This window comes from Lynx canadensis, chromosome D1 (genome assembly GCF_007474595.2).
Source record: "Lynx canadensis isolate LIC74 chromosome D1, mLynCan4.pri.v2, whole genome shotgun sequence".
NCBI classification, from domain to species: Eukaryota; Metazoa; Chordata; class Mammalia; order Carnivora; family Felidae; genus Lynx; species Lynx canadensis.
Window position 1 is genome coordinate 110718334 of NC_044312.2, and position 26493 is coordinate 110744826.

The 26493-nt window shown below is 51.1% G+C and overlaps 1 protein-coding gene across 2 annotated transcripts; it reads right to left on the reverse strand.

Moving 5' to 3' along the window:
* Positions 1 to 3413: 3413 nt before the first annotated feature.
* Positions 3414 to 7201, reverse strand: LOC115524993 (aldehyde dehydrogenase family 3 member B2-like). Of its 2 annotated transcripts, none has more exons than XM_030331839.2 (8): positions 6956 to 7201; positions 6115 to 6235; positions 5877 to 5962; positions 5676 to 5757; positions 5078 to 5464; positions 4549 to 4715; positions 3871 to 3970; positions 3414 to 3598 (listed from the first exon to the last, which is right to left on the reverse strand). In XM_030331839.2, exons 1-8 carry the CDS (start codon positions 7115 to 7117, stop codon positions 3414 to 3416), a joined length of 1290 nt encoding a protein of 429 aa, XP_030187699.1. In that variant the 5' UTR covers positions 7118 to 7201. The 2 variants fall into 2 exon arrangements, with proteins under 2 accessions (XP_030187699.1, XP_030187700.1); XM_030331840.1 differs by lacking the exon at positions 5676 to 5757 and adding an exon at positions 6439 to 6549 and having other exon boundaries at positions 5078 to 5204.
* Positions 7202 to 26493: the final 19292 nt, after the last annotated feature.

A 26493-nucleotide genomic window follows, 5' to 3' on the forward strand; every position in this document is an offset into this window, starting at 1 on the left:
GAAAGATGTGTGGTGTCCATTGCTCTGTTGGCCTCAGGCTGGCAGACGAGCTGGGAGGGAGACCAGGGTGATGAACTAGAGGCCTCGGCCTGCCGTCTGCAACCCAGGGAGGGTGCAAGCTGGTTAAGGTTAAGACCCCAGCACTGTGACACAGCCGGACTGGGACACTAAGAGGCGGAATCTCTGAGAAACCGATGAAGTTGGAGAGGGTGATGTTGCAGCAAATGATGAGGAAACAGACAAAATGCGCCCTGCTTTCTGACCCCTAACTTACAGAAAATTTTTATTTTTTATTTTTATTTTTTAATTTATTTTATTTTATTTTTCAAACGTTTATTTATTTTTGAGACAGAGAGAGACAAAGCATGAACAGGGGAGGGTCAGAGAGAGAGGGAGACACAGAATCCGAAACAGGATCCAGGCTCTGAGCTGTCAGCACAGAGCCCGACGCGGGGCTCGAACTCACAGACCGCGAGATCGTGACCTGAGCTGAAGTCGGCCGCTTCACTGACTGAGCCACTCAGGTGCCCCTTTACGGAAAATTTTTAAATAGCAGTTACCCCAAAAGTCCTAAGAGACAACTTGCGTTCTTTCTTTGTCCCTGGAGGTTGTTAAGTCTGGTCTGTAAATGTAAAACATCCCGGGAGATAACCCAAACGTTGCCCACAGAGACTGAAGGCAAAAAGGAGGCAAGAGACTTTTAAAATACAGACTGGCAGGGGCGCCTGGGTGGCTCGGTCAGTTGAGTGACCGGCTCAGGTCATGATTTCACGGCTCGTGGGTTCGAGCCCACGTCAGGCTCTGAGCTGACAGCTTGGGATTCTCCGCCCCTCTCCCTCTGGCTCGATCTCTCTCTCTCTCTCTCTCCCTCTCTCCCTCTCTCTCAGAATAAAGAAACTTAAAAAAAAATAAAAACAAATAAAATACGGACTGCCGGAGAGGCTCCCTTGCCCCGTGTGCTATAACAAACTCATCAGATCTCTAACCCTGACCGTTGTCAAGTCTATCGTCATTTACAGAGAGTTACTGTTTTACCCTTGTGGTTTGGCAAAAATTCATGCCTACAAAAGCGCCTCATCGCCAGGAGATTCGAAGAAAAGACCGACAATACGGGTTTCTGACAGCTAAGATCGATTTGCCTTCGTGTGGGAGGGACGGCGATGAACGTGTCAAGGGCTCCCCCAAAGCTACCTGCGCAGCCCCGCCCTCCCTCTGTCGTGGGGTGGTGGCTGGGGACCTGTCCCCGTTCTCCTTCCCCACATCAGTGACCCGGACCCAAGGCATTGCTGATGCAATGTTAACAAGCAAAGGTCTGCCTCTGCTGCACGGACTTTCCTGACGCACCTGCAAAGGAAAAGACGGATTTATCTACAGAAAACCCAAAGCCCAGGCGCCGTTGGGAGGTTTGGGGGATTGTCTGGTAAGACTCGTGCTGTCCCCAAAGCCGTGATTGATAAGGTGCAACCCTTAAGAAGGTGAGAGAAGTGTGAGCCTTTGTAGGGATTTGGGGGTTTGGGGTGACTTTTTTTTTTTTAATTTTTTTTTTCAACGTTTATTTATTTTTTTTTGGGACAGAGAGAGACAGAGCATGAATGGGGGAGGGGCAGAGAGAGAGGGAGACACAGAATCGGAAACAGGCTCCAGGCTCCGAGCCATCAGCCCAGAGCCCGACGCGGGGCTCGAACTCCCGGACCGCGAGATCGTGACCTGGTTGAAGTCGGACGCTTAACCGACTGCGCCACCCAGGCGCCCCTTGGGGTGACTTCTAATACTCACCTGGCATAGTCCAGGTACGGCCTCTCGCACGGTGGCCAGTACAGCAACCAGCGGGCTGAGCTCTAAGTCATCTGGCCAGTGATTGCTCGTGAGCGAGCCGTGGCCTTTAACCCTTGGCAACGACAGCTGGGCTGTTTTAAAGGGATTAACCCGGCAGCTCTGAGCAGGGGAAGCTGAGGGGTGGAAGCTCGTGCCCACGCCTCTGTGGGGGCAGCGGATGTGGAAACACCTTTGGATTCACCTGCAAGAGCCTGAGACACTCCTCCCTCCCCGGTTTTCGTCTCCGTTCGCATGGCACAACCCTGGGCAGTTGGGAAGCTGATGCCCTCGCTGGAGCCCGAGCCCGAGATACTGACTAGATCGGGTGCGTAGGGAGCGGGGCCACCCCAGTGCCCCAGCAGGATGGCATGTTGCCAAGGAGGCCGGACTGCCCTCCGAGTACAGTGACTCGGTCAGTGACGTAATTGCACGTCCTGTGTGTTCTAAACAATACCCAAGATGCAAAAGAAGCCGGGGCCACCCACGGGAGCTCCTGGCCGCGGAGGGACCAGCAACTTGATTGTATCAGTCCCTTCCTCTGGGCGAGGCTTCTAAATATGTGTGGACACGGCATGTGGCCTAAGCCAGGCTGTCCCCCGCCACCGTGCAGACCAGGCTGCCATCATCAGGGGACTAGAGAATGTGAACACCATAGATAGATGCCCTCATTGACTAGATGGTCACCGGGGGCCACATTTCAGAGATCGTGGTGTGCAAGACGGCCATCCTCCTCCTTTTCCCTCAACCGGAGGCCACACCCCCAGTCTGCCCATGGCTCTGAGGGGTGAGGAGCTCCATGAAGAGTGGGGTGGGGGTCGGAAGTGAGCTCCCAGGATGAGGATTTGGGGAAGAGTAAGAGGCAGGTCACGATGCACTAGATATATTCTGTTTACTGATGCCCCCCCCTCCAAATTTCTCCAGAAACCCGCCATCATTCAGCTCTGCCCTGCTTTCCTGTATAAACTCGGTTCGGCCCCCTGCTGTCTCTAGACCTCAGTTTCCCCATATGTCGGATGGAGTGGCTAGGTTTAGACTCTGCCGACCACGATCTCCTCCTGGGAGTCTGCGGCCGGATGACAGACGTGTCCAGAATGTGCACACCCCCTCCTGTGCCCAGAGCAGACGTGACTAATCACCCCTTGTACTCTTTCCTGTTGATTCCACCTACCCACAGCATCAGAGTCCTTGCCAGGGACACCCTTTCGGGTGACTTCGGCAACTAGCCAGGTCCGGACTCAAGATCAGATTATGTCAGCTCCCCAAACCAGGTGTGAGTGGCGCTGTTAGAAATCGCTCTGCATTTGGGGGGCCTAATTATAGATCTGATACAAGGGAGTCCTTTCTAACCACAAGAATTCCATCACCAGGCATAGCCAAGCTGAATCAGGAGACCACAGGCAAGGACTTTGGCCCTGAAAACAGTGGACCAAAGGCCCAGAGGTCCTGCCCAGCCAGGGGTCTGTTGAGACAAAGGCCCAAAAAAGACGATCTTTGCACTCCTGGACAGGATCCCCTCCTTCCGGGCCCCACACTGAACACCTGGGCAGCGGCAGGACAGAGGGATCGTGGGGGTAGGGCACTGGAGGGGCACAGGGTGTTCACAGAAGGGTGCAGCTTTGGGACCCCAAGGCCCAGCTGACCAGCTGCTCTTTGCTGTTAGTGTAGGGAGGGTAGCGGATTTCATTGAGCTTCTCCAGGCCGGGGTGGGAGAGCAGACAGGCGCGGTGGTGGGAGAAGGTGTCAAAGGAGAACTTGCCATGGTATCGTCCCATCCCGCTGTTCCCTGCGTGGGCGTGGAGGGGAGGGGCTGAGGCCGGCAGCCCACCCAGCCTCAGCAGCAGTCTCCTGCCCAAGTGGGAGCCCAGAGCTGGCAAGGAGCTCAGGGAAAGCTGAGCCACTCAAAAAGCCATTGTGCGGATAGGGAAACTGAGGCCTTGAGAGACCCGGGGCCAGGAGCAAGAGAGTGAAGGCGAAACTGGGCCTTCCGGGGATCGGAGTACCAACCCGGGCTTCCCTGGGAGTGGGGGCTGGAGGGTAGAGGAGGTCAGGGCTCACCGACTCCCCCCAGCGGCAGGGACGTCAGAGTCAGGTAGATGAAGCCCTCATTGCCTCCGAAACTCCCGCTGCTGGTCCGATCCAGTATCTGGTTCACTACCTGGGGGGAGGAGGGGGGCGGCCGGTGGTGGGCTTGTGATCCGGGAAGAGGGCTTGGGCCCTCAACCGTTCCACTGGGAGCAGAGGAGCCCCCTTTGTTCCCGTCCTCTGCTGAGACATCTCCCCTCTGAGCCTCTGAGCCCCTTCCACATGGAGGGAGCCCGTGACCGTGAGGGGCGGCAGGAAGGGTAGGAAGCACCAGCCATGCAGTGGCAGGCATGTCCCTCTGCCTGTCAGGTCCCCCGGAGCTCTGCCCCGTTCCCCCTTCAGGGCCTCTGCTTGCCCACACAGAGCCTTCGTGCACTTTAGGAAGAAGGGGCTCTCTGAGCAGGCCAGACAGAAGAAGGCACCCCATCGTCTAGCTGGAGGCTAACCCGGCCAGGGCAGACGGCTGGCCAGCCGCGCATCTGGCAGGTTTTCGGCCCTGCCCAAGCCCTCCCTGCCAGGAGCCTTGTGCAGGGAACCGTTGGCCAAGTGGTGCTGCCCTAACCCTCCCAGGGTGGGCTGCGATGGGGGGAGGTCACCAGTCTGCACCTTTTTTAAACCCCTTTCTTGTCCCAGCCCCACCCGAGCCCCCACCTGTTTGTTGTTGGAGAAGGCGTACAGGGCCAGGGGCTTCTCCCGACGGTTGATGAAGTCGATGGCCTCGTCCAGGCTCCTCACGTTCACGATGGGCAGGATGGGTCCGAAGATCTCCTCCTGCATCACGGGTTCCGTCTCCTCCACGTCCACCAGCACCGTGGGGGCTGCGGGCACAGGGGGCGGCTCAGCCCTGGGGAGGGGGGCCTCGGGCAGGGCTCAGGGACCTTCTGGGGAAGACAGTGTCCCCACGGCCCCCAGGAAGGACCGTGAGGGGTTCTCCAGCCTGGCCGGGGCTGAGGTGGAGCGCCCGCGTCTCCCAGCGGTCTTCCCAGAGCCGGGGTCCAGGCTGGGCGCGGCCAGTGCAGCCGTGGGAGCCTCGGGGCCCAGGTGGGAGCCTCGGGACCCAGGTGGGAGCCTCGCGGCCCAGACTCGCGGCCCAGACTCGCGGCCCAGACTCGCAGCCCAGGCAGGACACGCCTCATGGACGGGCCTTCCCATGGGGGTCGTGGCAGGACGGCAGGCTCACCGATGTAGCGCTCGCTCTCGTCGCTCTGGCCGCCAATGGCCACGCGGCCACAGCCCAGCAGGCCTCGGAGCCGCTGGAAGTGCTTCTGGTTGATGATGCGGCCCAGGCTCGGGGAGCTCCGGGGGTCCTCGCCGTAGAAGCGGGTGATGGAGCTCTGCAGGGCGGGCAGCAGCCGCTCCTGCGTGTCAGGGCTGCACAGGACGTAGTCGGGGGCCACGCAGGTCTGGCCGGTGTTGAAGTAGCGGAACCAGGTCACGCGGTTGGCCACGGTCTGGGGGTCACAGTCGTCGTCCACGTAGCAGGGGTTCTTGCCCCCCAGCTCCAGCGTGACGGGCGTCAGGTGCTTGGCGGCCGCAGACATGACGATCCTGCCCACCCGAGGGCTCCCTGGGGACACGGGAGTTGACGAGGGTCCAGGCCCCCCCTCTCCTGGCCCATTTGTACCTTGTCGGCTGGCAGGTGCCCCAGGCCTTGCTGCCCCCAGATTCCACCTTCCAAGGCCCAGGGGCTGATCGCCATCTGGGATGCTCCCCCTCCTGGCCACCACCTCCTCCCTCCGCAGCCTTCCCCCCGGGACACTGGTTGAGGCCACCCTCACCCGTGAAGAAGATGTAGTCGAACTTGTGCTCCAGCAGCCGCCCCGTCTCCTGGGGCCCGCCCAGCACCACGGCGAAGCAGCTCTGTAGGGCGGGACAGGCGGCTCAGGAGATACTGCAGCCCTGGGGACGGCTGGACCCCTCCCAGCTGACAGAGGCGGGGGGTGGGCCACCGGGTGCTGATGTGGGGGGGCCATCCTCACCTGGTCCAGGTACTGGGGCAGGACCTCAGCCAGGACCTTCTCTGTGCTCTTGCTTATTTCTGACGGCTTCAGCACCACACAGTTCCCTGCAGGGACAGAGGTGGAAGGCGTGGGGAGAGGCCAGGGCCCCGACAGCCACCCAGGGCAGAGATGCAAGGAACAGGCCAGAGGCCGGAGGCCCTCTTAGGGAAGGGCTATTGGGCTGGGTGGGGAGGGGGGCTCAGGACGCTCTCCTCACCTGCGGCGAGGGCACCCACCAGGGGCACCAGGGTCAGGTTCACGGGATAGTTCCAGGGGCCGATGATGAGCGCCAGGCCGAAGGGCTCCTTCCGGATGAAGGCAGAGCCCATCTGCGTGAGCTGGAGTGCAGGGGTGGGGGGCATAGTGAGGCGCTGCGGGGGGGAGCACCCCAAAGCCACCCCCAGTGTCCCCGAGGTGCCTGTGCAAAGGAGTCCTCATGAAGACTCTAGAGCATCAGTGGCTCGCCGTGGGACGAGGGTGGGGGAGAGGCCTGTGCTGGAACTGCCGCCGGGCACTGCCCCGACCGGGCCAGCTGGCTCACCAGGTTCTTGGCCACAGGCTCGTCCTTCATCCAGGTGGGCAGGTTCTTGAGCGCGAGGTCGACCTCGTTCTGGCACATGATGAGCTCGGATATGTCTGCCTCGAAAGCTGCCTGCCGTGGAGATGGAACTCAGGGATCGGGCCTGGGGCAGGGCGGGGGGGGGGGGGGATCGAGGGCGTGGGGTCCCCACGAATCCTCACCCCGGGATGTGGAGATGGTTCCCGAGGAACGGCAGGGTGAGCGGCGAGCAGCGTGGACCCCAGGACAGGTGGCCCGGGCTCCAGCTCCCGCTCTGCCGCTTCCCGGGTGTGGGAGTTTGGGCAGGTGTCTTCACCCCCGTGCACCTCAGTTTCCCCATGGGTACCATGGGAACCACGCCCCACAGGTTTGGGTGAGTTAATGTCGTAGAGCGCCCACCCCACACTGCACGCCCAGGAAGGGTGTGTGCAACAAACAGGAACGAGTGGGGGGCACAGCCAGCCTTGCCCCCCCGGCCCCGCCCCCCCCCCGCCCCCACCTTGTGCAGGTCCTGCGCCAGCGCGTCCCGCAGAAGCTGCTTGTGTTCCTGCAGGAAGCGGCCCAGGCCCCTGAGCTGCGCCGCCCGGAACTCGGCCGGCCGCGTCCGCCCCGCGCTGAAGGCCTCCCGCAGCCGCCTCAGCGTGTCCGCGACGGGGTCCATCCTGCGGGGAGGGGGCGGCGTGGGCCGGGGCTCCCCCACCCTCACGGCCAGTCCCCCCGCCCCCGGCCCTGGCCGCAGCCACGAGGGCTCAGGACGCTGCCGCAGGGACACACGTGTAGCCCCAGAGGGCCCGGGCTGCCCCCGCGCGCCTCCAATGTGTGTGCCCCACCCACACTCGCGCCTGGGTCCCCTCCAGCCATGGCGCCAGGCCGCAAGCAAAGCTGAGAAGCAGGGATCCAACGGGTGACACGGAGGGCCCCCTCTGGGCCTGAAGCAGGGACTCTGAGGGTTCTTGACAGAGTGCTTGCAGTGGCTCACGGGGAAAGCGAGGCCGGGCGTGCCGTCCACAGGTGCCCACAGCGGAAGGAGGGCCCCGTGTCTGCTCTGGGGAGGTGGTCCTGGAAGGAGGGTCTCAGCGCAAGGAGCAGAGGAACATTCTGGTGGGCAGAGGCGGAGGGCCAGGTTGAGAGCTGAGAGAGCCTGGGGCCTCGAATCCCTCTGGGCCGTAGCCAGACGGCCCAAGGGAACCCCCGCAGGGCTGAGGGTGGGGAGGGTTGCGGGGGGCCAGGGAGCAGGGGCCCAGCAGAGGGGGTGCATTCCCCAGACCTAGAGCAAAAGGGGGTTCTGAGCACCCCAACCCAGAGGCTACCTGTGTGCCTCCCTGTCTTTCTGTGTCTGTCTGTCCGTGTGCATATTTCTGTCTCTCTGTGCACCTGTGTGTGTCTGTGTGTACGTCTGTGTGTGTGTGTCTGTCTGTCCGTGCGGTCTTGGGCCGTCCTCTGTCCTCAGCCGCATCTCGCAGGCCGGAGCCCAGGACCTCAGCACGTTGGCCGTGGAGGAGATGGGGCTCAGCCTCTCCCCTGGGCACCTGCAGGCCGGCGGCCCCATCCGTGCCTCCACCACTCCCAGGGCCTCAGGCCGGTCACTCCTTCTCTCCGAGCCTCAGTCTCCTCATCTGGGAAGTGGGAACAGCCCGCCTCTGTGGAGCACACAGCACAGGCCTGGCCGTGCAGCCCTCAGCGCACGTCGGCGGCCGCGGTTACTCTTCTCGGAAGCCATGACACAAGGAAAGCAGCTAGTGCCCAGCTCAGGGGGTTGTCCCAGCGGGGGAATTCGGGGCGACGGGACAGATGCTGCACACGCTCCCGGGCGGTCTGCAGATGCCTCCCTCCCCCTGGCGGTGAGGCCGTCACTCCCGGCACTGTGCACTCCCTTCCGTGGGGACAATACAGTCCACAGTAGTTGCTCAGTAAAGACTTGTTCTTGTCACGGGCTGGAAGGGGGCCCCGGTCATGCCCTCCCACAGCCAGGCCCGGTGTGTGGGGGGGGGGGGGGGGGACTGCGTCCCACCTAGACCGCTGCCCCAGACAGCAGAGCCTCATCTTCCTTCTGAGCACTTCCCAGAGGAGCGAGACCTGAGTGGACCACGGCACTGCCCACCCTCAGTCCCAGAGCTCTGCCTGGAATGCCAGCATCACCCTCCCTCACCCAGCTTTCCCTGCCTGGGGTTCAAACAGCTCCTGGTCCTATCAGCCCTGCTCTAACTTTGTCCATGGCTCCCTAGTACCTCTCTAGGGTCAAAAGCCTCAGCCCTGAATCGAGGCCCAGAGCGGAGGAGTCTGGGACGAGTTATGGCACCTGGGTGTCCTGATGTCCATCCCAAGATCCTGGCCCCAGCCCATCGTACCTTTTCCAGGTGAGGCAGGCAGGGCAGGAGCTCCCTGCCTTTCTCAGCCGTCATTGTCTGTGTCCCCATTGTGCACACCTGGGGTGCCTGGGGACAATCTCAGACTCAGCTTATGGGTGGCCAGATCCCCAGCCCCATCCCCACTGTTGCCCAGTAAGTGAGGAAACAGACAGCTGGGTGGGGGGTGAGGTCAGCAGCAAGGCCAAGGGTGGGGCTGGAGCTGACCAGCTGGTTCCTGCTTCTCATCCAAGGTGCCTCCCTGTCGTGCCTTCCCTGCTGCAGGGGAGCAAGGCCTCAGGGGTTGCTGGCAAGAAACTCCCAGCTGCTTGTCAGGGAGGCTTTGGCCGGGCCCGGGCCATGTGGGTGACTGCAGAAGACTCGGTCGGCCCTTCGGGACCTCGCAGTCTAAACACAGAAGAACAGGGGCGCCTGGGTGGCCCTAGTCGGTGGCCCAGATCTTGATCTCACGGTTTGTGAGTTCGAACACCCGCATCGGGCTCTGTGCTGACAGCTCGGAGCCTGGAGCCTGCTTCGGGTTCTGGGTCTCCCCTTCTCTCTCTGCCCCTCCCTTGCTCGCGCTCTCCGTCTCTCTCTCTCTCTCTCTCTCTCTCTCTCTCTCTCTCTCAAAAATGAACATTAAAAAAAATCAAACACAGAACGGTGACACCGAAAGCAATTCCCAAGCGTGAAAGGGTGTGCCACAGGCTCCAAGAGGCCGGCGACAGACCCCACCAGCGGGAGCCAGCTGCAGCGGGGAAGGGGCAGGGGCGGAGGCTCTCGGGGGGCACGCGTTCTGGGCAGAGGGACGCGCGTGTGCCCGGGGTTTGAGAAACAAGACACAGCTGGGCAGGGCCCTGCAATGTATCCCGCGGCCAGTGGGCACGTCACAGAACACAGGCTACATGGGGAACACAGCCGGTGCCCCGGAGCTGAGTGCTTGTTGTGCGACGTCTCTTTTGAGCCTCGCGGGTTTCGTTACTGCCCCGTTGGAAGGATGAGGAAACCGGGGCTCCGAGAGGCGACCCGATTTGCCCTCCTCGAGGCTGCTGTGTGGCGGCTTCAGTCCCAGTCTGTGTGGCCCTAGCCCCTCACCCCACCGGCACTGAGACCCTGCACCAAGGTGCACCCTGGGCTTTTTTATTGACTTCCTAGCATCTCTCCGCCTCTCGCAGATGTTCCGTAGTAAGCTTGCGATACTTCCAGAAGCGGAAAGAAATGTCAGTAAGCGTCGCTTTTACAACCCTATATCAAAGACAGCCCTGGCCTCGCCTCCCAAGGAGCTCCCCCCTTTTCGTCTCCCGACTCCCCAGCCATCCCCATCCCAGCCCCGGTGACACCTGGCTGGTCCCAGTCTGTCCACATGCTGCCTCCTCCCCCAGCCTGGGAGCTCCTCCGGGAAGGATGGGATCTGTCCCCCCACCCCCACCCCCCGGGGCCAGACCAGCACAGGTCTGGAGGGACGGTTCCTCCGAGGGTGTTCTCAGGAACCTGCCTGTCCCTGGGGGGGGGGGGGGGGGAGTGAGATCCAGTCAGAAGGCACAGCCGGAGCAGGGCAGTGACACCTGCCTGAGCTGAGCCCGCTCCCGACCCCTGGCCCTGTGGCCCCACATTTCACTCCCTCGCGCTGCGGGCTCCCGACCGCAGGGCCCCACGTACCCCAGCTTGGGCTCCGACTCTGGATCCTTCGCTGCACCTTTGCCCTCTTTGCCTGACATTCTGCCTCCAGGTGTGCTGATTCTGCTCCTCGGCCCGGTGTCACCCCTGCTTCTGCCGTCTGCCAATCCTCCCAGGAGCCCCAGCAGCCTGTCGGCTTCTACCAGACTCCTGTGCCCAAGCCCCGCAGTGGAGCGGCTGTGGGGGAGACCTAGCAGAAGCTGCCTCTTAATTCATAGACCTACACCCCTCCCCAGGCTGGGCTGGGAGTTGGCTGCATTTGTTTAGAGAACACGTCTGGCAACTCCGGTCTGAGTGTGCTGGCAGGGAGTTGCGTGAGAAGGAGACAAATCCCCCAGGGGGCTTTAGGATGAAAAGATCAGTGGGACCCTGGTGGGAAATGCTGCCTCCTCCAGGAAGCCCTCAGCCAGCAGGGTTTTATGGCCCACCCAGGTCCCTGCACACACCCCCCAACCTCATGCCATTGAGCCCCTTTATGTCCCCTCTCCTAATGTGTCTGACTGGCATCCTCAGGGCAGAGGAAGGGGCTGTGAGCCGAGAGAGCCTGGACTGGGGGTGAGGGGGACACCTGTAGAGCTGCGGGTGGTTACCTCGTTCTTTTGTTCACTTACTCTCTTATTCACTGTGGGACCCTGGGTAAGTTACTTAACCTCGCTGAGCCTCTCCAGGTCGCCAGAGTGCTTGTCATGGTCCTTGAGAGGATCACACGGGAAGATTAGACCAAGACCACCCACGGCGGAGGGCTGCGGAGAGCGGTTCCAGGCAGAGCGTGTGAGAACCCACCGTGTACCCTGAGATCATCTCCTGGCTCTGATTGGAGTCAGCCAAGCAGGAGCCACAGCCTGCCACAAACCCCAGACCGGAGTCTGGGCCCGAGCCTCGGATGTCAGTGCTGTTATGAGCCCGGGAAGGGGACCTGTGGGCTGGCGAGGCTCACTGTAGAGCGGAGGGGGAGCGTGGCAGCTGAGGACGCCCACTGACCCCAAACCATTGGCTCATGCCTTCGGGTGGGTGAATTGTATCTTAATGAAGCTGTTAAAATAAAAGAAAACAAAAGCAAGCAAACCTGAACCATGAAGGCTGAACAGCTCGTAAGCGAATAACAAAACGCTCCACCCCAACAGCAGTTGGCAAAACTAAGATAAAACCTTCGTAAGACACCTTTGCCGCCCCATGTTGTCAGTTTCCTGCGGCTGCTCTAACAAATGACCACAAACACGGTGACTGCGGGCAGCAGAAATTTATTGTCTCACCGTCCTGGAGGCCAGAAGGCCCAAATCAGGGCCATGCTTCCCCCCGGGGTTCTAGAAAGAGTCCTTTCCTGCCTCCCCCGGCTTCTGTGGCTTCCCGCATCCCTGGGCTTGTGGCCACGTACCTCCTACCTTCGTGGGGTCTTCTCAGTGTTGAATCTCTCCCTGCCTCTCTCTTACTGGGACACTTGTGATTGAGTTCGGGGTCCATCAGACATTCCAGGATGGTTTCCTCCTCTCAAGATCCTTATCTTAATCACACATGCAAAGTTTTTTTTTTTAATTTTTTAAAAATGTTTATTTATTTTTGAGACAGAGAGAGACAGAGCACGAACAGGGGAGGGTCAGAGAGAGAGGGAGACACAGAATCCGAAGCAGGCTCCAGGCTCCGAGGCGTCAGCACAGAGCCCGACACAGGGCTCGAACTCATGGACCGTGAGATCGTGGCCTGAGCCGAAGTCAGACGCTTAACGGACTGAGCCACCCAGGCGCCCCTGCAAAGGTATTTTTTTAAGTTTATTTACTTATTTTGGGAGGGAGGAGGGGCAGAAAGAGAGAGAATGAGAACGTGTTGGGCACAGAGCCCAACGTGAGGCTCAATCCCACGAACTGTGAGCTCGTGACCTGAGCTGAAATCAAGAGTTGGATGCTCAACTCACTGAGCCGCCCAGGCACCCTCAAAGCCACTTTTTTGAAAGTAACGTCTCACTCACAGAGGAGGTGGACACGTCTTTGGGAGCCATCGTCAGCCTCCCGTAGGAAGCAAAAGCCACTTGCTTTAACATCCTGGAAAATGATGGATCATGACTCCCAGGAAAACGTAGTGAAATCATCAACAAATATTTGCTGAGCATTTAAGGAGAGAGCCTCACATGGGACCTGGCTTTGAACTAGCCCTGCACAGGGCAGTAGTCTCAAAGTTGGAGAGGGACACTAGACGGAGCAGTGTTGGGCAGACAGAGGCTGTGCCGGCCAGGGGCACCTCTCGGACGAAGCCGTATCTGAGCTGACCCCTCAGTGAGATGAGCCGGGCACTCGGACACCTGCAGCTGGGAGGGAAGAGTGTCCGTTCCAGGCAGACGGACGCAAGCATAAACATCTGAGGACAAGAGGAGGATCAACGTGGCTGTGCATCAGTGAGACCGAGCAGAGGGAAGGCAGGGGACATGGAAGGAGCACCTTGGAGTCGGTGCGTCCACTGAGGGATGCCATCACCCCCAGCTGACAGCCACCACCCTAGATGATTCTTTCAAGGAGTTCTGCGGCCACGGGGAAGCCAAGAATGGGTGATGGCTGAGGGGTGGGATGGGTTGAGAGTGGGGAGATCCAGGGGCGCATATAGGGATGGTCCAGGTGGGAAAGGTAGAAGGGACAGGGCATGTGGTTGTGGGGTGAGGGCTGGCAGAGTCGGGGGTGGAGAATGAGGGACGGATTTCCTCTGGACTTTTCTGTGCTTCCCGTGACGTGACATCGGCCGGAGTGGGGGAGCGAGGAGGTCGGGTGTGACGACCCTGAGGACAGAACAGCAGCTCTGGTTGAGGCCTCTGAGGTTTGGCCCTGACCTTCCTTCCATTGAGATCTGACAGCCTCGTGTGGCCCGAATTGCAACCTTTCAAAATCAATATGGTGGACGTTTAGAGAGTGCCCCCTTTTTGGCGATTCCAAACATTGCTGTGAGTAACACTGGGTGTATCTCTTTGTAAAGTTTCTCTGGGTGTGTATCTGGGAGTAAGACTTGTAGGTGGTATGTGCATCTTCGACTAGCCCAGGTATTGCTACACATGACCTAGATGTTGCCTCCAAAGAGAGTGACTGATGGAAATTCCCCTAACACTGTACCCAAGTTCCCCTTGCCCCCTCTCCTCTCCAACAGTTGGCATTTTGCTTTTGGCCGATGAGCGCAGTGGGGTTGAATGGTGCCCTCCCCACCCCCAAAACACGTATGTCCGTGCCCTCACCTTGGGAGTCTGTGAATGTAGCCTTATGTGGAAAAAGGGTCTTTACCGATGGAATCAAGTTAAGGGTCTCAAGAGAAGACCATCCCGGATTGTCCAAGGGAGCCCTAAATCCGATGACACGTCCCCGTAAGAGGAAGAAAGAGATTTGGAATAGAAGAGGAGGAGGCCATACGACTATGAGGCAGAGATTGGGGTGATGCAGCCATGAGCCAAGGAGCGCCTGGAGCCCCAAAGTTGGAAGAGGTAAGGAAGGACCCTCCCCCTAGAGACGGTGCAGGGAGCGTGGTCCTGGCACAGCTGGATTTCAGATTTCTGACCTCCAGAGCTGTGAGAGAATGAATATCTGGTTTCTAAGCTTCCGAGTTTGTGTAATTGGTTATACCGGTTCTAGGAAACTGACACAATGGGCATGGTTTTCTGTTGTGTTACTTTTCTCTGGTCTTACTGGCTTGTAGGATTCTGAATATTCACGGTCATAATCGTTCGCTGTGTACCTAGTTTTTTTTTAATTAACGAACGTCATTTTCTAGAACGGTTCACAGCAAAACTGAGCGAGAAATACACACGGTTCCCATCCATCCCTTTGTCCCCCCCCCCCCCCCCCGCCACGCACTCAACACAATTTCACTCTGCTTTCTTCTTGGTTACGTGGTTTCTGAGAGGTCAGATATGATTCTTATGTTTGTCCTTGTTTGTAGGTCAGATATAGATAAGGTTTCCCCTCTCTGATTTCTTCCAAGATGTTTGTTTTATCTTCGATTTTCTTAAGTTTAAATGTAATGTGCCTAGATGTAACTGTTTATTATTATTATTATATTATTATAATATTATATTATTATAATATATATAATATTATATTATATATAATATATATAATATTATATTATAATATTGTATATATAATATTATATTATTATTATTATTATTATTATTTTGCATTTATCTTGCTTGGTGTTCTCTGGGACTCCTGGATCTGTGGTTTGGTGTCTGGTGTTAATTTGGGGGAAACTCTAGTCATCACTGCTTCAAATATTGCCTCTGTTCCATTTCTCTTCTGGTTCGGGTTTTCCTATTACATGTATGCTACGCCTTTTGTTATTGTCACACAGTTCTGGGACAGCCTGGACTTTTTTTTTCTCTCTCAATCTGTTTTTCTCTTTGCTCTTCCATTATGGAAGTTTCTAGTGTCATATCTTCAAGCTCAGAAATTCTTTCCTCAGCCGTGTCCAGGCTACTAGTGAGCCCATCAGAGGCATCCTTCGTTTCCGTTCCGGTGTTTTGGATCCCTAGCGTTTCATTTCGATTCTTCCTCCAAATGTCCATCGCTCCGCTTCCGTTGTCTCTCCGTTACCTCATGTTGTCTGCCTTTGCCTTTAATGTGCTTGGCACGTTAGTCATAGGTCTTTTTTAATTCCTGGGCCGATGATTCCAACGTCCTTGTCGTATCTGACTCTGCTTCTGATGCTTGTTCAGTTTCTTCAGACTGTTTTTTGTCTTTTAGTATGGTTTGAAATCTTTTTTTATATTCAATTTTTCAAAATGTAAATCCAAGTTAGTTAACATGCAGTGTAATAATGATTTCGGAAATAGAATCCAGCGATTCATCCCCTACATATAACACCCCGTGCTCATCCCATCAAGTGTCCTCCTTACTGACCCTTGCCCATTTAGCCCATCCCCCACCCAATACGCCTTGAGCAACCCTCAGTTTGTTCTCTGTATTTAAGAGTCTCTTATGATTTGTCTCCTCTCTGTTTTTATCTTATGTTTGCTTCCCTTCCCTTATGTTCATCTGTTTTGTATCTTAGATTCCGCATATGAGTGAAATCATATGATATTTGCCTCCTCTGACTGATTTATTTCACTTAGCGTAATACACTCCAGTTCCATCCATGTTGTTGCAAATGGCAAGATTTCATTCTTTCTGATTGACAAGTTATATTCCATTGTGTGTATATCCCACATCTTCTTTATCCATTCATCCATCGATGGACATTGGGGCTCTTGCCGTACTTTGGCTATTGTTGATGGTGCTGCTATAGACATTGGGTGCAGGTGCCCCTTCGAATCAATAGTTTTGCATCCTCTGGATAAATTCCTAGTGGTGCAATTGCTGGGTCGTAGGGTAGTTCTATTTTTAATTTTTTGAGGAACCTCCATACTGTTTTCCAGAGTGGCTGCATCAGTTTGCATTCCCACCAACAATGCAAAAGAGACCCTCTCTCTCTGAATCCTCGCCAACATCTGTTGTTGCCTGAGTTGTTAATGTTAGCCATTCTGACAGGTGTGAGGTGGTATCTCATTGTGGTTTTGATTTGTCTTTCCCTGATGATGGGTGATGTTGAGCATTTTTTCATGTGTCTATTAGCCATCTGGATGTCTTCTTTGGAAAAGTGTCTCTTCATCCCATTTCTTTACTGGATTATTTGTTTTTTGGGTGTTGAGTTTGATAAGTTCTCTATAGATTTTGGTTACCAACTCTTTATCTGATATATCATTTGCACTTATCTTCTCCCATTCCATCAGTTGCCATTTAGTTTTGCTGATTGTTTCCTTCGCTGTGCAGAAGCTTTTTGTTTTGATGAGGTCCCCATAGTTCATTTTTGCTTTTGTTTCCCTTGCCTGCGGAGACGTGTGGAGTAAGAAGTTGCTGTAGCCAAGAGCAAAGAGGTTTTTGCCTGCTTTCTCCTCGAGGATTTTGATGGCTTCCTGTCTTACATTTAGGTCTTTCATCCATTTTGAGTTTATTTTTGTGTCTGGTGTAAGAAAGTGGTCCAGGTTCATTCTTCTGCATGTCGCTGTCCAGTTTTCCCAGCACCACTTGCTGAAGAGACCGCCTTTATTCCATTGGATATTCCTTCCTGCTTTGTCAAAGATTAGTTGGCCATACATTTGTGGGTCCATTTCTGGGTTCTCTGTTCTGTTCCATGGATCTGAGTGTCTGTTTTTGTGCCAGTACCATACTGTCTTGATTACAGCTTTGTAATACATCTTGAAGTCCGGAATTGTGATGCCTCCAGCTTTGGTTTTCTTTTTTACGGTTGCTTTGTCTATTCTGGATCTTTTCTGGTTCCATATAAATTTTAAGATTGTTTATTCTAGCTCTGTGAAGAAGGCTCGTGTTATTTTTATAGGGATTGCATTGAATATGTAGATTGCTTTGGGTAGGATCAACAGTTTCACAATATTTGTTCTTCTAATCCATGAGCGTGGAATGTTTTTCCATGTTTTTGTGTCTTCTTCAATTTCTTCCTAAGCTTTCTATAGTTTTCAGTGTATAGAATTTTCGCTTCATTGGTTAGGTTTATTCCTAGGTATTTTATGGGTTTTGGTGCAACTGTAAATGGGATCAGTTCCTTGATTTCTCCTTCTGCTGTTTCGTTCTCAGTGTATAGAAATGCAACCCATTTCTGTACATTGATTTTATATCTTGTGACTTTGCTGAATTCGTGGATCAGTTCCAGCCTTTTTTTGGTGGAGTCTTCTGGGTTTTCCACATAGAGTATCCCATCATCTGCAAATAGTGGAAGTTTGACTTCCTCCTGGCTGATTTGGGTGCCTTTTATTTCTTTGTGTTGTCTGATTGCTGAGGCTAGGACTTCCAACACTATGTTGAATAGCAGTGATGAGAGCGGACATCCCTGTCTTGTTCCTGATCTCAGGGGGAAAGCTCTCAGTTTTTCCCCATTGAGGATATCAGCGGTGGGTCTTTCATATATAGCTTTTATGATCTTGAGCTATGATCCTTCTATCCCTACTTTCTTGAGGGTTTTTTTTTAATGTTTATTTATTTTTGAAGAAAAGAGAGACAGAGCTTGAGCAGGGGAGGAGCAGACACACACACACACACACACACACACACACACACAGAATCCAAAACAGGCTTTAAGCTCTGAGCTGTCAGCGCAGAGCCAACGTGGGGCTCGAACTCACAAACTGCGAGATCATGACCTGAGCTGAAGTCGGACGCTTAACCGACTGAGCCACCCAGGTGCCCCCTGAGGGTTTTTATCAAGAAAGGATGCTATGTTTTGTCAAATGCTTTCTCTGAATCTATTGAGAGGATCATGTTGTTCTTATCCTTTCTTTTATTAATGTGATGCATCACATTGATTGATTTGCAGATACTGAACCAGCCCTGCATCCCAGGAATAAATCTCACTTGATCATGGTGAATAATTCTCTTAACGTATCATTGGATCCAGTTTGCTAATATCTTGTTGAGAATTTTTGCATCCATGTTCATCAGGGAAGTTGGTCTGTAGTTCTCCTTTTTAGTGGGGTCTTTGTCTGGTTTTGGAATCAAGGTAATGCTGGCCTCATAGAATGAGCTTAGAAGTTTTTCTTCCATTTCTATTTCTTTGGAACAGCTTCAAAAGAATAGGCGTTAACTCTTCTTTAAATGTTTGGTAGAATTCCTTTGGAAAGCCATCCATCACTAGACTCTCGTTTGTCGGGAGATTTTTGATTACTGGTTCAATTTCTTTACTGGTTATGGGTCTGTTCAAATTTTCTATTTCTTCCTGTTTCAGTTTTGGTAGTGTATATGTTTCTAGGAATTTGTCCATTTCTTCCAGACTGCCCAGTTTATTGGCATATAATTGCTCATAATATTCTCTTATTATTGTTTTCATTTCTGCTGTGTTGGTTGTGCTCTCTCCTCTTTCATTTGTGATTATATTTATTTGGGTCCTTTCTTTTTTTCTTTTTGATCAATCTGGCTAGGGGTTTATCAATTTTGTTCATTCTTTCAAAGAACCAGCTCCTGGTTTCATTGGTCTGTTCTACTTTATTATTATTATTATTTCGATATTGATTTAGAAACCTTTATTATTTCCCTTCTTCTGCTGGTTTGGGCCTTTATTTGCTGTTCTCTTTTCAGCTCTTTTAGTTGTAAGGTTACGTTGTGTATTTGAGACCTTTCTTCCTTCTTTAGGAAGGCCTGGATTGCTATATACTTCTCTCTTATGACTGTCTTTGCCGCGTCCCGGAAGTTTGGGGCCATCGTGTCTTCATTTTCATTGGCTTCCATGTACTTTTTAACTTCTTCTTTAATTTCTTGGTTAACCCATTTCATTCTTTAGTAGGATGTTCTTTAATCTCCAAGTATTCATGGTCTTTCCAAATTTTTCTCATGGTTGATTTCGAGTTTCATAGTGTTGTGGTCTGAAAATGTACAAGGTGTGATCTCGATCTTTTTGTACTTGGGGAGGGCTAATTTGTATCCCAGTATGTGATCTATTCTGAAGAATGTTCCATGTGAACTTGAGAAGAATACATATTGTGCTGCTTCAGGATGAATGTTTTGAATATATCTGTTAAGTCCTTCCAGTCCAGTGTTTGTCCAGTCCAGCCATTGTTTCCTTGTTGATTTTCTGCTTAGATGATCTGTCCAGAAGTGAGGTGTTGAAGTCCCCTACTATTATGGTATTACTATCAATGAATGTCTTTATGTGTGTGATTGATTTTTATATTTGGGTTCCTCCACATTGGGAACATAAATATTTATAATTGTTAGATTTTCTTGGTGGATAGACCCCTTAATTATGATATAATGGCCTTCTTCACCTCTTGTTACAGTTTTTATTTTAAAATCTAGTTTGTCTGATATAAGTATGGCTACTCCAGCTTTCTTTTGATGACCATTAGCATGATAGATGGTTCTTCATCCCCTTTCAATCTGCAGGTGTCTTTAGGTCTAAAATGGGTATCTTGTCAGCAGCATATAGATGGCTCTTGTTTTCTTATCCATTCTGATACCCTAGTCTTTTGATTGGAGCATTTAGTACATTGACATTTAGCATGAGTACTGAAAGATATGAATTTAGTGCCATTGTATTGCCTGTAGAGTTGGTGTTGCTGGTGATATTGCCTGATCCTTTCTAGTCTTTGTTGCTTTTCGTCTTTTTTGTTTTGTTTCATCTTTTCTCCACTCAAAGTGTCCCCCTTAAAATTTCTTGCAGGGCTGGTTTAGTGGTCATGAACTCCTTTAGTTTTTGTTTGGGAAAGTCTTTATCTCTCCTTCTATTTTGAGTGACAGTCTTGCTGGATAAAGAATTCTTGGCTGCATATTTTTCCACTTCAGCACGTTGAAGATAGCCTGCCACTCCTTTGTGGCCTGCCAAGGTTCTGTGGATAGGTCTGCTGCAAACCTGATCTGTCTTCCTTTATAGGGTAAGGACTTTTTTTTCCCCTCGCTTCTTTCATAATTCTTTCCTTGTCTGTGTATTTTGTGAATTTGACTATGACATGCTTTGGTGATGGTCGGTTTTTATTGAATCTCATGGGAGTTCTCTGTGCTTCTTGGATTTTGATGTCTGTGTCCTTCCCCAGATTAGGAAAGTTTTCCCCTATAATTTGTTCACATAAAGCTTCTGCCCTTTTTTCTCTCTCTTCATCTTCTGGGACTCCTATGATTCAGATGTTATTCCTTTTTAATAAGTCACTGAGTTCTCTAAGTCTTGTATTGTGCTCTTTTGCCTTTGTTTCCCTCTTTTTTTCTGCTTCGTTATTTTCCATAATTTTGTCTTCTATATTGCTGGTTTGCTGCTCTGCTTTGTCCATCCTTGCTGTTGTAGCATCTATTCAAGATTGCATCTCAGTTATAGCATTTTAAAATTTTGTCCTGATTAGATTTTATGTCTTTTATCTCCCCAGGAAGGGATTCTATGCTTTTTTAAACCCCAGATAGCATTTGTACTATCGCGGTTCTAAATTCTAGTTCAGAAATCTTGCTTATATCTGTGTTGATTAATCCCCTGGCTGTCATTTCTTCCTGTTCTTTTTGGGGGGTTGAATTCCTTCATTTTGTCATCTTGGAAGAAGATGGAAGGAAAAAAATAATGAAATAAAAAAATTAAAATTAAAAAATTAAAAACAAGGGACGCCTGGGTAGCTCAGTCAGTTGAGTCTCTGACTTCAGCTCAGGTCATGATCTCCCTCCCAGTTAACAGGTTGGAGCCCTGTTGCAGGCTCTGTCTGGCAGCTTGGAGCCTCGAGCCTGCTTCGGATTCTGTGTGTCCCTCTCTCTCTGCCCCTCCCCCATTCACTCCCTGTCTCTCCAAAATGAATAAACATTTAAAAAATTTTTAATTAAAAACAAAACAAAAAATCAAAGGAAGCTAGATCCTAGGTGTACGTTGGTCTGCTTGTTAAAAGAAGCTTGATAGAATAGAGACAAAAGGGAAAGAAGAAAAAAAGTAAGAAAAATTTAAAGATTAAAAAAAAATTTTTCTATAATAAAATGGGGGGAAAATGCAATAAAGAACATGACAAAGAATAAAAACTTTTTAATTAAAAGAAGTCAAAAATAATATAAATTTTTTTAATTTAAAGAAAGAACATAAAAATTTCTCTTTTTGTATCCAAGAAAAAGAAAAGAAAGGAAACAAATTAAAAAAAAAAAAGCAAAAAAAAAAGAACTAGTAAATGAACCAGCACACAGAATGAAACCCGAACAAAGTTACATCCAGTCTCCCCTAGAACCGAAACTAAGAAGCCCTCTATAGCCCGCACCCTAAGCAGGTGGAGGGACTAGTGCTGATCTCCGAGATGCGCTTGGACGACACCTTTGGGTGGGGCTTGGTGTAATGGCTCCATTCTCCACTAGGTGGCGCTGTTTAGCCTACTGGGGTGGAAGGGTGTGGCGCGTGGTGGGAGAGGTGGAAGTGGCTTCACCCAGCTCCCTAGTCTCAGGCACAGGAACTCCGGGCTCTCACCCACCAGTGATCAAGCACCCCTCCTTTGTCGCAGGCCTTTGCCCACTCCACCCCTCTACCCTGTCTGTGTCCAAGCTGTCCGCCTGCCGGGTGGCACGGCCCTCCAGAGTTTTATCTCAGATGAGGTTGTGCGCTTCAGAGACCCCTGTGGCCTGAACCCACACTGACTTTCTGGGGGGGGAGGGTCTTGCTGGGCAACGGCCCAGGGCCAGCATCCCCCGGAAAATGTGCGGTTGGACAGCGTCAGAGCTTCAGAGATCAAGGCAAATCCCGACGCTCAGCCAGTGCCAGGTTTCACCGCACTCTGGCCACCTCTGTCCCAATACCAGCAAACATGGCTGCTCTCCAGGGTCCGCTGGGACCTTTACCGGTGGGCAGGCTGTGTGGCCTCTACCAAACGCTCTCCAAGCAGGGGGACCGCTTCTCCCCGTGCGGCACGTGGACCCCTCAGACCCCGCCGCCTGCTCCTGGCGATTTGCCCGGCTTCCTCACCAGAGAACCAGCCGGCGCTGGACTCCGGGACTGCAGACTCTGTGCTCGACTGTTCCTAGAATGCTGGTGGTATTGAGCCCAGGTCCCCTCTCCGCACCACGTGCCTGCTGAGCTCTGTGGCTCAAGTTACGCAGATCGTGGTGTTAACCCTGGGGTAAGTTTCCTAGGTGTGAAAAATGGTTTGGTGCTGATCTAGCTGCATCTCAGGGACGAGACAAACTGAGGGTCTCCATGCTGCTTCGCCATCTTAACTCCTCGTGTAATCTTTTTTTGGAAGGCGGACATGATGCACTGGGTAAAAGTGACTGTGGTAAACAGGCCTTTGGAAGCGTCCCGGTAACGTGCCGGGAGGGGAGCCCGGGCCGCCGTCCTGTGGGTGGATCTCAGTCTTGGTGAGCCTGTGCCCTTTTCCTCTGAACTTGAGTGCTTCTCCACTTTTTCCCCTCCTTATAGATGAGGCAGGATGGCTAGAGTTGACTTTTCCCCTTTCCCCAAGAGGAAGACCTCGATAAAACCCCAGAGGTTACGCTCAGGTAAGACGGTTTCTCCTGAGGGCGGGCCTTGGGAAGATCAGAAAGCTCTGGAGTGTTTGGGAATTGTTCCCTTTCCCCTCCCCCCGCCAGAGCAGATTTTTCTCCTATGTTCGCTGTAAGGACCTGGTCGAACTCCTGGAGGTAAAACTCCTAAAAGGAGGAAGGGTCCCCCATGACTGGATCCCCCTGGAGTTTTTCACTCTCAGAGTTGTCCACACTGAGCCTCCAGCTGATTACAGTGCAGGTTTTCCCGGGCTGGCTCCAGTTCCCACAGAAGTTTCTTTCCATGGGGGGTGTTTCTGCTCTCGTAAGTTGTATTTCTCTGTATCCCCCTGTCTGTCTCCCCAATTCTGGGGGCGGCACTTTGCACTGTGGTTTCACTTCTGTGGTGGATCCAAGAAGAGTTGTTGACACCTCGGTTTGTTTAGTCTTGTGGTTAAGGGGGAATGATGACTTCTCAGCTCCCCACAAGCTGGGTGGAAGCCAAGTATATATCTCGAGCCTATCTTCTCTGAGCTGGCAGCTTGTTTAGGGCACCCTTTGTAGATTAGATTTTAATTTGGTGTTGAGGAAGAGAAGACCAAGCCCTGACATCTAGGAGCTGGGTTGGCCCTACCAGCCAGGACTTGTTGTCCTTCTGTTGAACACGAACGAGGCCTCAGAACAGCAGAATCAAAGACATGCTGCAGCCTTGATGGTTTAAGACGAAACAAGACTACATAAACACGACTGAACACCAAGAGGCACGAACATTGTCCAAACCACAATAACGGCCTCACAGTCCCATATCCTGGCTGATGTGCGTGACTGCTGCTGTGGACCCATAGCAGTTCAGCCCTCACGTTCACCTGCACTCCATACAGATAGAATTGGTTCCGATACCCGATCGTAGAAAGATGCCTGCTCTAACAGCACTCGATCCAGAGCCAAGCCCAGCTTCCTCCAACCTCCTCCAAATGACTTGACATAAACACAAATCCTGTAGGTCTTCTCTAGCACCCTCTGTTGAGGCACTTTACAGTTCTCCATGGTCCCCAAAGCAATAAATCCAACGTGTTCAAAGATAAATGTGTTCTCACTGATCTCTGACTTGGAGGACATTGACAATGTGGTCTCACTAATCTCTGGCTGGAGGGTTTGACAATGTAGTCCAGTTTATTTCTACTTTAGGATTTGTGCTTTTTATCCCTTGTGTAAGAAATGTTTCTCTACTCGAAGGTCATTTTCAAACTTGGGAGGCTTGGGGGGGGGGGTGTTTTCTTCCCAAAGTCAGCTTTCCACATTAAGTTCTGCTAGAATTTATTTACTTTTGTGATTTGTGTGAGGTAGATATCTAATTTAATTTTTTCCCGTAAATATAACTAGCTGTTCTAGCAACTGGCTGGATGACATATTATTTGTAGTCAATCTGTTTCTGGGTTCTGTACTCTATTTCATTGATTTATTTATTTCTCTATCCCTATACCAATATTATACTGTCTTAAATGCTATACCTTAATAAAAAGTCTTGAAATCTAGTAGGACAAATTTCCCTACCTCATTTTTCTTTCAAATTATCTTGGCCTGTTTGTTTTCCATAAACATATTAGAATCACCTCATCAAATTCCATGAAAATTTCTGTGGGGGTCTTGACTGAAAGTATTTACATGTATAGATCAGTTTTGATGAATTTAAATTATTTTGTGAATCTTCCCATCCATTAATATGGTATATCTCTCCAGTGCTTTAGCTCTTTGTTACTGTCTTTCAATATAATATTGTAATTTTTTTCACTAGCACATCTTTTTCTTTAGCATTTTCTACAAATGTTTATATATATTTGAGAGAGAGAGAGAGAGAGAGAGAGAGAGAGAGAATGAGTGGAGGAGGGGCAGAGAGAGGGGAAGAGACAGAATCCCAAGCAGACTCCACACACAGCACGGTAGCCTACTCAGGACTCCATCTAATGACCTTGAGATCATGACCTGAGCCTAAATCAAGAGTTGGACGTTTAACCAACTGAGCCACCCAGGCACCCCTCCACTAGCACGTCTTTAGTTAAATGAACACCTAGGGAGCTTCTTTTTATTGCTACTCTAAAAATTATTTTATTTTTTCTAAATTTTTTAAGCGTTCATTTTATTTTGAGATGGAGAGCGAGAGAGCAGGGGAGGGGCAGAGAGAGAGGAGAGAGACGATCTGAAGCAGGCTCCACACTGTCGGCACAGAGCCCAATGCAGGGCTCGTACTGTGAGATCGTGACCTGAGTCGAAATATCGACAGTTGGTTGCTTAACCAACTGTGCCACCCAGGCGTCCCTAAAAATTATACTTTCTAAAATTGTGTAGAAACTCTGGTTTCTCTTCAGATCGTATAACTCTTTCGCCCTTTACTAAAATTGTGTAGGAGTATGGGAATGCAATTTCCTCTTTGTATTAATCTTATTTTCATTGCCGGTTCTAATAATATTGAGGTTTTCATGTAAATGAAGATAAAACCTGTAGAAATTGGGACACCTGGGTGGCTCAGTCGGTTGAATGTCAACTCTTGGTTTCGGCTCAGGTCGCAAGCTCACGGTTTCAGGAGTTCGAGCCCCACATTGGGCTCTGGGCTGATGGCGTGGAGCCAATTTGGGATTCTCTCTCTCTCCCTCTCTCTCTGCTCCTCCCCCATGTGCTCTCTCTCTCTCTCAAAATAAATGAATAAACTTCAAAAACTAAAAACAAACAAACAGAAACTGTAGAGATGGACAGATTTGTTTCTTCCTTTTCAATTCTTATACTTCATAGGATTTTCTAGTTTTACTGTGTGCATCGGACCTCCAGTACGATGTTGATAGAAGCAAATGACTGAGGGAATTATTGTCTAGTTCTTGTCCTTAATGGCCTGTGAATCATGATTCATCTTTGAGTATAATGTTTGCTGTACATTTTTGGAAGATTTCTTTACCTTTCTTTGGAAGGTTTTCTGTACTCCCTTGGTCAGAAAACTTACATATTTTGTTTATTTTAAATCATGGGTGGATATTGAATTTCATCAAATATTTTCTCTTCGTCTGTTGAAATGAGCATGTGCCTTTTCTCCTTTAATAAATGAATATGATGAGTTGTATTAGAAAAAAATTTGGTTTTTATATATTGAAAGATTACATTGGCTAATCTTTCGCATCTCAGGCCTTGCTATCTTTTTCTGTTTTTAGTGTCAAGGATGGACTCTCTTTGTCAAGTGAATTAAAGAGCACCCCCCCCATTCTTTGTTCACTGGACAATGAAAATAAGTTTGTGATTACCTAGTCCTTGAGTAGTTGGTAAAACTCTGTCTATAAACCCAGTTGGTCCATTCTTTGTTGTTGTTCTTGTCATATATATGTGTGAAAGATCTGAGATATTGTATAATAAATCTGAAGGTAACTGATAGCTTCTAAGCTGGCTTCCCTGAGCTCTGCCTCCAGATATTTATGCCATTGTGTAATCCTCTCCCGTTGAGTATGGAAACTTGTTTCTAAAGAATAGACTAGAGCAAAGGTGATGAGATATCATTTATAAGACTGGACTATAAAGGATTATGAGTCACAGGACATTGAAAGCATTGTGACTTAGTAGGATGTATCCCAGAAAGGCAAAGGTGATTCCCCGTGAGAAAAACAATTAATGAATATACCACATTAATAAAAGGGAAAAAAAGCACAGTCATATCCATAGATGTAAAAAATGACAAATTCAACACCCTTTCACAATCCAAACCACTTGGCAAACTAGGAATTGAAGGGACCTTTCTTAACATGGTAAAACGCACTTATGAAAAACCCACAGCTAACTTCATAGTCAGGGATGAAAGACTGAGAGTTTTCCCCTTAAGATCAGGCACAAGACAAGAACGGCTGCTTTCACTGCTGCTGTTCCATATTTTCCTGAAAGTCTGGCAAGAAAAAAATAATAAAAGGCATTCAAATCAGAAAGGAAGAAGTCATACATTTTTTATTTGCAGAATTTTATTTTTATATAATTCTGTTTATAGAAATCTCAAACACACACACACACACACACACACACACTTTACCAGTGCTAATAAACAAAGTCAGCAG

Excerpts from the sequence above, each read along its gene's own strand:
- LOC115524993 (XM_030331839.2), bottom strand. The coding sequence starts at position 7,117 with ATGGACCCCGTCGCGGACACGCTGAGGCGGCTGCGGGAGGCCTTCAGC. Across the intron at positions 5,758-5,876 it reads TGCCCCAGTACCTGGACCAG|AGCTGCTTCGCCGTGGTGCT; the intron begins GTGAGGATGGCC and ends CCCGCCCTACAG. Across the intron at positions 4,716-5,077 it reads CGAGAGCGAGCGCTACATCG|CCCCCACGGTGCTGGTGGAC; the intron begins GTGAGCCTGCCG and ends CTGTGCCCGCAG.